The 14,690-nt window shown below is 41.6% G+C and overlaps 1 protein-coding gene across 14 annotated transcripts in view; it reads right to left on the reverse strand.

The window, feature by feature from the left end:
* The window catches only part of VPS39 (VPS39 subunit of HOPS complex), a 42,184-nt gene extending 28,805 nt beyond the window's left edge, over window positions 1–13,379 (reverse strand). For 5 of the 14 annotated variants that reach the window (XR_004965919.1, XR_004965925.1, XM_036298426.1 and 2 more), the window contains exons 1-8: window positions 13,136–13,378; window positions 10,250–10,315; window positions 4,670–4,702; window positions 4,101–4,165; window positions 3,746–3,788; window positions 2,075–2,169; window positions 832–930; window positions 129–221 (exon numbers count right to left, since the gene is read on the reverse strand). Coding sequence is in view for 11 of the 14 variants with exons in the window: in XM_036298426.1 (XP_036154319.1) it covers window positions 129–221; window positions 832–930; window positions 2,075–2,169; window positions 3,746–3,788; window positions 4,101–4,165; window positions 4,670–4,702; window positions 10,250–10,315; window positions 13,136–13,208 (567 nt within the window). In the remaining 3 variants the exon portion in view is untranslated. Of the gene's footprint in view, window positions 1–128; window positions 222–831; window positions 931–2,074; window positions 2,170–3,001; window positions 3,240–3,745; window positions 3,789–4,100; window positions 4,166–4,669; window positions 4,703–10,249; window positions 10,317–13,135 lie in introns of those variants that run through there. The other 9 variants (XR_004965914.1, XM_036298513.1, XM_036298459.1 and 6 more) reach the window with 8 other exon arrangements.
* Window positions 13,380–14,690: the final 1,311 nt, after the last annotated feature.

The following is a 14,690-nucleotide window of genomic DNA, read 5'->3' on the forward strand; positions in this document are numbered from 1 at the left end:
AACATACAAGCACAAACTCTTTTATGTCAAAAACTCTACTTTAGGCAGTCTCTTGACTTATACTTCAGAAGCATAGAATCTTCTTCCCCAAAGCAAACTGATGATATTTGCAAAATGATAATTTTTACCCTTATGAGGTAGTAGTCTCTCTTGAAACCCACACAGATAGAATTTTCACACCACGCCATGGACTTGGGCACGTCTGGTACACTAAAGTCCCCCTGAAGAAAGAGAGCAGGAGTTCAATTGGAAAGATGTTAAAAGAAAAAAAAAAAAATCACAACGTTCCTAATATTCCACCCCCATTCTGCAAAATCACCCTCATCCTCATTTGAATTCAACTCCATAAGCACAAGACCAGGAAACCACCCATAATAAAAATATAGCTGGTCCTTGAACAACATCATTTCAACAACATCATTTTGTTATAATGTTGACAAGATGCTGTAGGAATTTAACTCTTGTTTATAGCAATGAGCCTATTTTGTTATATGTCATTTTGCTTAAAGTTGCAGAACCTATCAACAACGTTCAGTGAGGACTTACTGTAAGTCACCCAAGTACTGGACAAGGTGCATTTGGAAAGGTGAAAACTCACTTTGAAAAAACCAATCTGTACAATTGTACTGCTGCTGCCTCTGAAGACCACGAGACTCTGACCAAGGGGCATGAGGAAGCTCTGTGTATACACAGCAGAGCACTCATCCAGAGAGAACTCCAAGACTGGGGTCATGACCTTCACTACAACTGAACCATTAGTCTTTCAAGCTGTGGATCAACTAAAGCAGGACCTCCCACCCAACCTATGGACCAGGTGACAGTGAACTTTACCTGCAATTCATGAAATTCCCTGTCCTTCCAGAAATAGAGCTGCAGCTTCTTTTTCACAGCGACACACATCCGCAACACCTCCTCTCCAGTCTCTCTGTGCTGCAAATACACACCCAGAGCAAATGAGGATGCACACAATTACTCCATCACTGAATGACAACTAGATTAGAGATTTTCTACCTTGAAATGGCTACTAATCTGAAAATCCCATCATGAGCTGAAGAATACCGTTCTCTAAGATGTATTCAGAAACAACAGACTGAGAGCACTTCCCCCCACGGGCTGCTGGTCAGAGGCCCTTGCACCAGCAAATCTGTGGACATTCACAATTCAGAGAGGAAAATCCCAGGGCGGGCCTTTACCTACATAACCGCTTCCTCCCTTTTTTCCTTTAAATGCTTCTCACTCATGGCTGTCAATTCATGCTGGATCTGAGATCAGCATGGTCAGTGGCCACTTTCAATCCTTTAAAGAAGTAGTGGGAGGCTGGCGGGGGGGTGGGGGGTGGGGGGAGACCCAGCCAGTGTGCTCAATGGTTAGCATCATCCCATGCACCAAGAGGTTGCCAGTTTGATTCCCAGTCAGGGCACATGTCCGGGTTGCAGGCTCAATCACCCAGTAGGGGGTGTGCAGGAGGCAGGTGATCAATGATTCTCTCATCAATGTTTCTCTCTCTCCCTCTCCCTCTCTGAAATCTTTTTTTTTTAATTTAAAAAGAAAAAGGAGTTGGCGGTAAAGAAAATGTCTATGCATAAAACAATGCAGATCATAAATGCTAAAAAGTGATCAAAGTTGTGGGTAAGGCAGATTTTAAAGAATATAAGGGTGGTGAATTAGCAAAAAATGAGAAATGTCTTTCCTGAATGACAAAAGCTCCCTAAAGACAGAAGCCACGATGATATGCTTAGAATAAGAGTCAATTTAATGTCTCACAGCTATGTTCATGGTTCACTTCCCAGTAATGTTTTCTCCATCACAGGTGCTTTTATCCTTGGTTAGCTGCCTCCTGCCATACAGCTGTCTGGTGCTTTAATTAGCACACATACCAGAAATGCAAATGCTTCAACCTCAGACTACATACTAATGGGGAAATTTCTCTAATACAATCCAAAATCAAATATTCTCTTTAGAGTCTCTGCTGGGACTGGATATCAATGTTATTCTTCCCATCTAATGGTATAAATGATGGAGGAAAGACTTTTTCTTTAAGCACAAAGTTGAATTTCATCTTGCCTACACTTACCTGGAGGTCACATGTGAACAGCGATGCTCCCTTTGCTTTTGAAACCGTAGTGATTTGTTGAAATGTCAATAGGTCATGGACATAAATATTATTTTCTGTTTAGAAGGAAGCAAAACATCACAATAAATTATCACAATTCTCTAATACAGCCACCTTCAAGACAAAGACAAAACTAGAACCACCAGCAGAACCAAATGGCAAGGGTTGGTTGTAGATGTACCTTCAGTTTCACTGACAATGATTTACTCTGGTCTGTTACAAAACAGGAAGAGGTTACTCAGTCTTCTGAACTTGGATGTTTTGTTCCTTTAAATTGTGGCTGGCTTAAATAAAAGACCTCTTTCACTTCCAAAGCACTCTCATACTCCTTCTCAAGTCTGGAAATTTGTGATGCAATGTTTGTATAAGAAATGGTTGTCAAAGCTACTTATATCGGGAGGCTCCAATAAGAGAAAGGAAACCCCCATGGATTTTGTACAAACCAATTGCAAGGATTTCTTTTCTAGCAAAGCATACAAAAGGATTTCACTCAGGCCTCGATCTAGCTTCTGTCATGAATGCTCCTCTCCATTTTAAGCCCAAGTTTAAAATGACTCTACCATTTGGGCTCTGGGCTGAACAGTACCGAGTGTGCAGCAGGCTTCTAGTCTGCTTGCCAAGGAAAGTCCTCACTGGCTGCCACCCATGAGACTGGCTTCACACAAGGCCCTGGACAGCCTGGCCCTGATCGGTCTTTCACCTGCCTCTTGCCCCTCTCCAACTAAGTCTGGCCTGTTCTCAGGGCCTTTGCTTAAGCTCTGTCTTCTGCCTATAACGCTCTTCCTACCACTTTCTTTATGCCACAATCCTAATCACCCACTAAGTAATGCTGTCCCTCCCATTACTAAGATCCCACAACACGTTTTATAACTCTCCACTGTAACTTACCACACGGTATCATGATTACTTTTTATCATTTCAGTCTTCACATTGGAACACAAGATAGAAACCAGGTCTTATTCAACATAGTATCCCCAATGCCTAGAATAGGTCTCAATGAATATTTGCTTGATTACTGAATGAATAAATGAATGAATGAGTGAATAAATGAAGTGACACTTCTTGGAGAACAGAGCTCAAGTTTATGGAGGCTGTTCTTGCCTTAGTTACCTCTGTAGCCTGTTATATATTACTAGAGGCCCGGTGCATGAAATTCGTGCACTGGGGGGGGGGGGTGTCCCCCCCTCAGCCAGGCCTATACCCTCTTGCAGTCCAGGAGCCCTCGAGGGATGTCCAAATGACAGCTAAGCCCATAGTCAGACATCCTTAGCACTGCCATGGAGGTGGGAGAGGCTCCCACCACCGCCGCTGCGTTCCCCAGCCATGAGCCCAGCTTCTGGCTGAGCGGCACCACCCCCCGCCCCCGCCCCCCCCCCCCCCCCCCCGTGGGAGCACACTGACCACCAGGGGGCAGCTCCTGCATTGAGCGTCTGCCCCCTGGTGGTCAGTGCATGTCATAGCAACCAGTTGTTCCATTCGTTCGATTTGCATATTAGCCTTTTATTATATAGGATTTGGAACATGTCAGTTTCATTGTTAGTAATAATTACCAAATGAACCATGAAAGGATTAATTAGGTCATAGCTTGTGTTTTTTTGACACATGAAATACAATCATAGCCCCCTTTCTTACCTAACAAGCTGACTAGAATCTTAAACTGGGAAACCACATGGATCTGGAAAACAGCAAATCATTAGACTTCATTAAACATTCCTGACAAGGGTTAACAAACATTCATTTAACTACAGTACCAAAAAGGGGCTAAAGAACCTACACCAATAATAGGGATCTGACTTATTATTTATGTGCAATCACAGTTTCTGCTTGTGAAAGGATCTCAGACACATGATGGATAGACAGAAACCCCTGAATAAATGGGAGGACAGAGCAGAGGATTCAAAGAGTTAAATGATGTTACCGAAGTTCTAGTTCTGACAAAGTCTCAGAGAAGTCAAATATAAATGTAGCAACCACCATCACTGCCTACCTGCTGAATCTTTTTGGAGAAATTCTTATTGGATTTCTCTAGTGTCACTTCAAACCTGTTGCAGCCTATGAAAAAGAAAGAAAGAAACACAGTTCCAAACACAGGGCCATATACAAAGAAACGACCACACAAAATGCTGCTCCATACACTCTCCCACAGGGATCTTCAACAGTTCCTAAAAGGCTAGAAGGCAGAGACGTATACGAGCCAGCTGTCTTTACTGCGTACAGTACGTTGCTTTCAACTCCAGTTTTAGAGCAGAGGATTTCATGCGCTTCCACTTGGCATTAGCAGACAGTACGACACCACAGAAGTTTACTGACGCTGCAAGGTACTTGTGAGTCTGAACGTCTTATCCTACAAAATAGTACCTTGGCAAAGTATTTCACAAAAAAAGAGTATAAAAAGTAACAGTCAAATGTTTAAGAGTCCAAGCAATGAAAACCAGCCCAAAGCAGCCTTAGATCCAGTTCCAACCAACTCCTAGCTGCTACCCGATGTTCTGGGACAGAGCAAACACACTCAACACCATCCCCAGAGCTAAAGCAATTTAACGCATCTACACTTACTGCCACTTTCAGGTGATGCCGCAGCTGCTGGCACTGTTGCAAAAAAGGGGGAAACGTTATGTACCATAAAAATATGTGAAGCCAGCCTTGCTGGGATGATAAACATACTCAGCCTCAAAAGTCACCAAAGAGTCAAAAAGGAAATAATTAATCATAACAGCAGCTATCATTAATTGGGTTTAAAAATTTGTAAGTGTTTTCTGTAACCTCATAACTACCCCCAAGAAATCAGTACTATTATTCCAATTTCCTATCTGAGGGGCCTGATGGGTCAAGCAGTTCGCTAGCAGCCAAGTGAATGACAGCCCAGAACAAACTCAGGGCTGACCGTCCAGCCTGTGCGGAGTCCACACCTTGCTCCCTGCCTCTCAGCGTGTGGACAAACTGCTCACACTGCTGACCCGTTGCTCCCACCCTAGGTGGGCTCCTGCCCACCCCAAAGTCGGTAGGGATTCATTGAGGCAGCCACAAGGGCCATGCCACCAAAGCTGGTCACACTTCCCCCATGTGTAACTCAGCAGGGAAGATGAAGAAGGGGCCGTTTAATGTTTATTGCATTTTTATATTGCATATAAAAATATTATATTTAAAATCATTTTTTCTTGAATGATTAATGTTAAAAAAGAAGGGGCCCGTATGAGTCCCAAGAAATCATTTGGTCTGGCCCTGCCAAGGCATTAGGGGTGAGTTAATTAAATGTTTGACCAAATACAGCAGGCTAATTTTTAAGCTGATAATTTTGTATGGCCCACAAATGATGTTATAAATATCCAAATGGCCCTTGGCAGAAAAAGGTTCCCCACCCCTGTCTTTAAGGTAACGATTTTAAAAACTTTTTGGTCTCAGGACCCCTTCATAATCTTAAAAATTACTGAGGACCCTAAAACTTTTATGTGGGTTATAACTAGCAATGTTTGCCACACTAGAAATTAAAACTGAAAAAATTTTAAATACGTATTTATTAACTCAAAAATAACAAGCAATAAATCCATTACATTTAGCACAACATATTTTAACCAAAAAAAGAGCTTATTTTTCCTAATTTAAAAAATGCATTGTTTTATATTTTTGCAAATCTCTTCAGTGTCTGGGTTAACAGAAGACAGCTAGACTCTCATATCTGCTTTGATACACTGTTTTGGTTGAAGTATAGGACAAAAATCTGTCCTCACATGGGCATATAGTTAGATATAGGAGGAATATTTTAATAGCTTTTCTAGATTAACTGTGACATCTTTGATACTGTTCCAAAACTTGACAAATGAAGTTTCTTACAATGTGGAATCTGAAACCTGTTAATGAACTTTTCTGTTAAAGTCCATTGGTCTATCATACACTTTAAATGGATCTGTTACTCATGATTTAGAAACTACATGCACTGGAGAATATTGAATTATGCAGATTTTCCAAATGTGGGCACATTTTGTTATAGGATACTTTTTTTAAAAATCATTCATTATCCCCTGTCCCAATCTCATCAAAAAAATCTTTAGTATTGAGAAGTTGTCAAGCTCATGGGAGTGCGTACAAGTTTTCCACAATTCCAATTCTCTCTTGAAAGCTTTTATTGTATCATTAGCAATAAAATGCCAGTTGTGCCCTAACAGGTTTGGCTCAGTGGATGGAGCGTCGGCCTGCAGACTGAAGGGTCCCAGATTTGATTCTGGTCAAGGGCATGTACCTTGGTTGCAGGCACATCCCCAATAGGGGGTGTGCAGGAGGCAGCTGGTTGATGTTTCTTTCTCATCAATGTTTCTAACTCTCTATCCCAATAAAATATATTAAAAAAATAATAATAAAATGCCAGTTGTTTTCTTTGAAGTGACAGATTCCCTTTGCTTATTTTTGAGAAAATATCTACCAAATACACAAATCATCTGAAAAACCATAATCTATCTGTCAGTCATTCTTTCAAGCAAAAGCGATGCTTCGTGAAAAAAAGTGGCCAGTTCGGCTCATAACTCAAACATACAAGTACTCTTCCAAACTGAGACAGCCACTGTGCTTCGTGCCTGGGCACCCAGCAGAAAAGCTTTATGTGAACTTCCCATGACATCACAGAGATCATTAAAAAGATGTGTTCTCATAGGTAAGATATAATGAAATGAAGAATTTTTACTGCCTCACAAAGAATATTCTTAAGTGAAACTGGATTTAACAAAACAAAACCCCAAACCACTGTGAGTGCATGATGGAGAAAACACGACTACTAGTACAGTTTGGTAGCAACAAGTTTGTTGACCACTGTCTTGAACTTGTGCTAAGGGGCCAGCAGTTTTTTGTGTTTTTTTAATATTTTTATTGATTTCAGAGAGGAAAGGGGAGGAAGAGAGAAACAGAAACATCAGCTGCCTCCAGCAAGCCCCCTACTGGGGATTGAGCCTGCAGCCCGAGCATGTGTCCTGACCAGGAAACGAACCCTGACCTCCTGGTTCATAGTTCCACGTTCAATCACTGAGTCACGCCAGTGTGGTTGGGGTCAGCAGTTTTAGCTACCGTTACTTTTATATCATTGGTGCAAATGTCAGTAACTGTTAGTGAAAAAAACAATAATCTTTTAGTGTTACTGTGAACTTAGTTTTGACCTTGTGGATCCTCTGAAAGGACCTGGGGACCACACTGTGAGAACCACTGCTCTAGGGCAGACAGCACCACTGAAGCAAACCTAACGTTGTTAAGACCTTAGATGTGAACTAATCTAACCCCTATGTTTAAGATATGAGTAGAATGAGGCCTAGAGACTTTTGAGCTAAAGGAGATGGCTCAGGTCAGATCAGAACCCAGGCCCCTTAATACTGGATGATACCTTGTTACCCACTCCCTTTCCTCAGAAGACAGTCTAGTTGCAGACCTCTCCAGCTTTATAATATCTCAAGTTGAGAAACCGAGTTAGTTCTATGGCTGATTCACGGAGGCCCAGGCCTATTTCTGGCCCTTAAGCAGACCAGAGCTAGGCCAGAACTGAACTACTCTATATGGGTATAGGAAGAAGAAGAGTTTCTAATCAGAGTTTGATTTCCTAATAGTCTAAGGTAGGCTAATATTGCTATTCAAATTGCCTATGGGAAAATTGAGGCCCAGGAAGATTAACTTGTCAAAGGGCACATGGTGAATTGATCACAGGACAAGGAACAGTCACCATCAGGGGTCCACATCAGATTAACACAAATATTATCAGTTTTAGTCCATACTATGCTGAAAGATTTATTTTGATAGTCTAGTTGTCAATTCCTCACCACTTACACAGAAATGGTATATTAAACAAGTGGCTTTATTGTAATACTTGTATTTGATGGTACAAAGAACTACTTATTTATTAGGGAAAAATAATATTAGGCTCTTATCTCCCTGTTCTGCATAGTATCTGAGCCCAAAGTAGAGTCAAAACACAGCTGTTGAATGCTGAATAAAATCCAAGGCAAGCTTAATTTTCAAATTATAGACTGGACAGATGTCACAGAATGCAAATATTCTGGCTCTGAAAACTAAAAACTTATAGCAAGGGCCAGCAAAGTACTGCCCCTGGGTCAAATCCAGCCTTTGACATGTTTTTGTAAATAAGGTTTTATTGGAACATAGCCATGCCCTTTCTTTTACATACTGGCTACGTTTTTGCTACAATGGCAGAGTTCAGTGGTCACAACAGAGATCTTATAGCCTGCAAGGCCTAAAATATTTACTACTTGGTCCTTTTTGGTACAAGTTTGCTGATTGCTGATTGAAAACAAAGTTGAAATACTTAGAAATGAAATAAACGCTCTGTTTTGAACTTCTGGTTTCTCTTCTCACTGCACCACAGCAGGTGCCTTCCTCCTCTTCCTATTGCACCAGTGAAGGGTAGACGAATATGCACCCCAAATATGCTACTTTGGCTTAAGAATTATTTTGAGCTGAAGGCAACTAAGAAGAAGCAGATATAAGACAAACTCCCTCTGCCCTGGGTGATATGGCTCAGTTGGCTGAGTGTCATCCCATGCACTGAGAGGGTGCCGGTTCGATTCCTGTCCAGGGTGTCTGCCTGGGCTGCAGGCTCGATCCCTAGTAGGAAGCATGCAGGAGGTAGTTGATAGATGTTTCTCTCATCAATATCTCACTCTCTCTCTCCTTCTCCCTTCCTCTCCCTCTAAAATCAATAAAAACAAAAACAAAAAACAAACAACAACAAAAAGCTCTCTGCTCTACTACTTGCCTAAAAGCACAACATAAATTTACAAAGCTGGCTCTCCCCTTTCTATTAGGAAGGACAGAATTTAATCACTGGAAACAACTCAAGACCCTTATCAGCCCAGAGATGGCAGCAGAGAAATCTACATAGCAAACTTATCTCCATATATTTGCTTTCCCACAATTTGCCACTCTAGAAACTCACAAGTCCTTTTCCTTTATCTGGTTACTTCTCTAAAAATTTGTTGTTTGCTTGTTAGGATGATACAAAGGCCCAAGTTCGAATCACCCCTTTGCCTTACTATCTCTGAGTGCTCTCATGTGTACGTAAAATGCACAAGTTAATAAACCTCTACTTGTTTTCCTCTTGTTAATCTGTCCTTTGTCCGTCTGATTTATAGGTCTTTAGCCAATGAACCTAAAATGAATAGAGGGGAAATAATTTTTCTCTTTCCCTATACTAGTAAGATGTTCTTTTCCCCCTATGTGACCTTTGCTCTAGGTTCTAAAGAGAAGGCTCTATTTCCATGTTTCCTTAAGTAATTTACTATAGAAAGTTATTTATCAGGTTGAAAGCTATGAAATTTTGTTTTTCTAATATGGCTGAATAATGACAATTTCATAGGGTTCAACCTACTGTGGCATTAACAGCAGATTTCTACAGACTTGAAGCTCCAGGGCATAATATCCAAACAACAATTTTCCATAAAGAGAGCAGGGAAATAAAATTAGGAAAAGGAAATGAAATACTTTTTTTTTTTCTGTTGGAGGGTCCTCTAACAGAATAAATTTCACATACTTTTTAGTTACTATTCCAAGGCACATTTAATTAGAACTTCAGTTTTTTAAGTTCTTTCAAACATTTTATTGAATCTGACCCCAACAAGTATGTGATAAAAACTGACAGTTTATAGAAGGGAAAAATGACATTGGAAAGGCCCTACTCAGTCAAGTAGCCAAACAGAAATAAAGTTGGACTCAAACCTAGATCCTTTTTCTCCTAGTTTACCCCACATAATCAATAAGGTCTTTTAAATCAAAGGTTCCTAATTTTTTTCCTACTACCAGATCATTTACAGAAACATCTTATTTCCCAACGTAACATTTCTTATTTCTTATTTCAGGAAGTATCCAAAATATAAGGAAGTGGGGAACATCTAACCCCCCTACCCTGGCCTCGCCACCCCCATGGACACAGGGGCATATGGTCTGAAAATTTAAAAAAAAAACCCTGGAGATTCTCATACAATTCTCCTCACTTTCCCACAGTGCTACTCCCAATCCCCACCCACTCTTTTAATGGTCCAGAAATCACTGATTTTACAGTTGTACATTAGCCAACTATCAAAACTTTTTTTTTTTTTTTTGCATGGATAGTAAGCCATTTCTTTCCAGTTCTGGAAAGTTGCCACTTACCAACATCCTTCCGAATCCTGTAGAGGAGAAGATGTCCTTGTTTGGTTCCAACAAGAAGCCATTCCTCTGGAAAAGAAAAGAGCTTTTCATTAAGAAATGAAATGAGAAACATCGGTCAGCTTTTGTCAGACCCTGTTTTCTTATCTGGGGGTGGTAATCCGAATCAAAGGGTCAAGAAAGTGAGTTGTGGTTTTTTTGGTAGCAGGTGTTTGCAAAGCTAAAGAATGTTTATAGTCAAGAACTATTTGAGAATCAACCAGTCAAAAAAGCATTTATTCAACAATTACCAGACTAGACATATTAGAGAAGAAAAAAATGCCCCTGGCTTCATTGTTTCTAAATTAAACTGCCCTAAAACATCATGGAAGTTTATAAAATCCTAAAATGGATAACATAAACATGAAATTAAGTATCTAATCTCAGAAATGACAGCTAAAAGGCATCCTTTGAAAGTTTAATGAGTTAACCTTTGGGAAAATAAGAAGTGCCATAGTATATTAAGGTTACAGAAGATGATAACGTCTTGATGAAGATGGGAATAAATTGGAACCCTCATACATTCTTAGCAGGAATATAAAATGGTGCAGTCACTTTAGAAAACAGTCTGGCAGTTCCTCAAAAGATTAAACATAGGATAACTATATGACCTCACAATTCCACCCCTGGGCATATAAATAAGAGAAATGAAAACATACATCTACACAAAAACTTTTACACAAATGTTCCATAGTAGCATTATTTTTAATATCCAAAAGGTGGAAACAACCTGAAAATAAAGCAGTTTTGAGGCAAGAGGCAGTAAATGGCCTCTTGTAGCCCCAAAACCTACCACAACATCCTAGTAGGCAACAGGCATATCTCCTGTTCCGTGGAAGATCAAGGCAGGTCCAAAGCTACCTACCATTTCAAGCCTGTCTTCCTGAAAAGCACAGGTACAGGGAGGGAATCTTTACTGTGACAAAGTGTTGTTGGTGAGAGAGGCTGAGATATGTTTACTACTAGTTCCACAGGGTATCTGAATCAAATTGTGACAAGTGAAGTAGAGTGTGGTAACCAACTACACCCATCCTTTTCAGAAGCGCAAGTCCTAGGCAGGGTTGGGTAGCCCTCCTCCATGTTTTCCTAATAGGCAGCATATGACTCTGTTATCAGTTATCTCGTACCATAATCTGCTTTCTGTCTTTGTCCCCCACTGTGTGTCCCAGAAGCACTGCACTGTGTCTTATTCATCCTTATTCCTGTCCCCAGCAGAGAGACGGGTGTAAGTAGGTACTTAATACATATCTGATGAAGAAATAGGGGGATGAAACCCTTTGTGCAGTGTCAGGTCTTTCATTTTTAAAGTTTTAAATTCTTACTGAGAGCACTTAATGACAGAAAATGGAGGCCTTCTTGAGATATCTGGAGGAAGCAGGATTCTCTCCTTAACCCAAAGGACGAGGACTGCTTACTATGGAGATGCGATCTTAAAGAGGCCCAGGGCTGCTAAGGCAGGAGGGGTGTACATTAACATGAAAATCTGTAGTGAACGCACCCTACTGAAGAGGTTGTGAAGAACTCTGCAAAGCTGACTGGGTGGTACTGTCCACAGATGATGCATAAGATGCCAGCCACCACCAAGACTCCACCAGGCCCATCACGGGCAAGGCTGACTGGGTGGTGCTGTCCATAAGATGATGCATAAAATGCCAGCCACCACTGAGATTCCTACCAGGCCCTCAGTATAAGATCTGATTAAGGGTTCTGAGCTACCTTTTTATAGTCCTTGATTTCTTACCTGGACATGAACAGGAAAAACTGAAATTATTTCAGTTTGGTCTTTGGGGGCTGTTAGACACAACCAGTCATAATGTTCATAGTTAAGAGTCCAAGTTTAGACCGCTGAAACCTTTTTTATTCCACAGTATATTAGAGATAAGAGCTGTCTGGCCCTATTTTCTGTACTGGCCACTCCCAAGAGGCTTATGCCAGTTTTTATGGGTTAAATTTCAGGACAGCCTGGAATGATGTTGTTCTACCTACAGAGTTAAGGTAACTTGGGCACTTGAATATAAGGCAATGAACCATTTGACTAGATTGGTGATTTTCAACCCTCTTCATCTCATGGCACACAAACTAATTACTAAAATTCTGCAGCACACCAAAAACTGTTGTTGTTTTTTTTGCTGATCTGACCAAAAATGTACAATTTTTAACACTCATTCACTCCGGACGGCTATTGTTGTGCTGGCTGTTCTCATTTTTTATTTTATTTTTTACAATCTAAGGGGAAAGAGGTCAGTGCCCTTGACTAAATAGTCAGGTAGTGAGTACTTTACAAATTCTTGTGGCACACTGGCTTAAAATCGCTGGGTTAGATTAAGAGTTTAAATAACAACGTGAGTTACCTACAATGATGAGAAGTGAACAATGAATGATCACTAAGGGGAAAATGGCATATGGCGTTAACTTGTTCCAATCCCCCTCCTCTTCATCCCCCCACACACCCCTCTTGTTCCCCCCCAAACCAGTACAACACAATCATCAGATAAGCTCAAGTTCCTGGCAGGCTGAAAGCTTCCCACTGCTTGTGCCTCCACACTAAAGACTTTTTGGGAATCGAAATAAGCCAAAGCTGAGCACAATTAAGGAAATCTCAACCTCCAACTCTGCACCAAGAGCAAGTGCCGGCGGCACGTCCCTAAAATGCTTGGATCCCAGCGGATGGTCCTAAGAGCCCTCGCTGTCTACAATGCTCTGCTCGCCTTCATCGCAGTTCCCTTTCGGACCGCGTCCGGCCGGAGCCCGCACCGCCAGACGCCCGTCCACTTCCCCCGGCTTGTGAGGGGTCCGTGCCGCTCCCGCGCTGCCGGGGCCCCCGCCTCGGCCCTCGGTCCTCCGACTCACCCCAGGCTGCCAGACAGTCGATCTGCAGAGGCAGCTTTTCTAGGATCGGCACCGGCTCGAAGGCGTCGTGCATGGCGGCGAGCAGAGTCGCCGGGACAGCCTCGCTCTGAGAGGGCCGGGCCGGGCCGTGAGCAGAACCGCGCTGAGGAAAGGGCCGAGCAGAACCTGGCCGGAGACCCCAACTACAGGCCTTTCAGCAGCAGAGACATCACCAACACCGGACTTCCTGCTGGCCTAAGCCCACCCCTTCCGCAGCCGGAGCCCGCCCCTTCCGCCCTAGCTCTTAAATCACCTTCAAGGAAAGCGCCAATGCTTGGGTTCCCCTTTCACCCTAGGCCTAGAGCTCCTCCATTATGGAGTAGCCATGGGCTTAAAAAGGGGGAAAATTATGGAATCTTAGAACTGTGTTAGGAAGTATAGTGTGGTGGTGGAAGTACAGGATTAGGAAGTATAGAATTCGGGCTTTGGCGTCAGACCTGGGACGGAGATCTGCCATTTAGGAAACTGGCTGTGACATTTAAAAAATTTAATCTCCCAAGGACTTAAATTTCCTTAATGTGCAAAACGATGACTTTATGTACCTGCCTAGCGCTGTGAGCTCTTAGCAATGCTTGACTCAATAAATGATAGTTTTAGTATTAGCATTATAATCACAGCCTTACCCTTACATTTTAAAGGTGTTCCAAGCAAGTGGTTCTCAAAGGGTGGTCCCTAGACTGGCAGCATTTGGGAACTTGTTAGAAATGCAGTCTCAGGCTTCATTCCCGCCCTACTCAATCAGAAACTCTGAAGAGTGGCAGGATGGAGGGGGGGGTGCCCAGTGGTCTAATAGATTCCCAAGGTGAGCCCATGCACTTGAAAGTTTGAGAAGCACTGCAATGACCAGTATCTAGCAATTTACAACAAAGAAAACAGCAGGTATGTCATAAAATTAAGCATTTGGTTTAAAGCAAAAATGTAAAAGAAAAAAAGGGTGAGTCTATGATGAGTTAAAGATGGCCTGGTCATTTTAATTTTACACAATCTCAGTTTCTTCACTGTAAAACTAGGAATACTGTCTGATCTTTATCAAATGCTATTTCTGATAATCAAATATTTTCTAGTAAGAAAAAAAAATGCTAAACAAACCGTATGTTGTCTGATTTTTACCATAGAAACTGAACTCCTTGAAAATTTAGCATTGCCAGCTGCTCTACTGGAAGGAAGCCTAATAATACCTGTAGTTCCAGGACCAAGGGCTAAGACTAAAATAAACAATGCAAACTATAAGGTAACAAGTCAGTGTAATACTATAAATTCCTTCTGAACGCCTTCTTAAAAAAATGACACACTATATACAATCACATAAGCAGCCATAGAAAAAGAATTATCAGGTCCCAGGCTACATCTATAAACTGCTTAACACAATAGTTTTGTGGGGTTTTTTTCCTGGTCTCAAGTCGGCATCTAACCAGCCTCAAAACACATTTGACCGACTATCCTATTATGACTATTATTCACTTGCTAAGTTTTAGTATGGAAGAACAGAAGCATGACAATTATATCAGCCCTTTGT

This window comes from Myotis myotis, unplaced genomic scaffold (assembly GCF_014108235.1).
Source record: "Myotis myotis isolate mMyoMyo1 unplaced genomic scaffold, mMyoMyo1.p scaffold_m19_p_1, whole genome shotgun sequence".
Classification (NCBI taxonomy): domain Eukaryota; kingdom Metazoa; phylum Chordata; class Mammalia; order Chiroptera; family Vespertilionidae; genus Myotis; species Myotis myotis.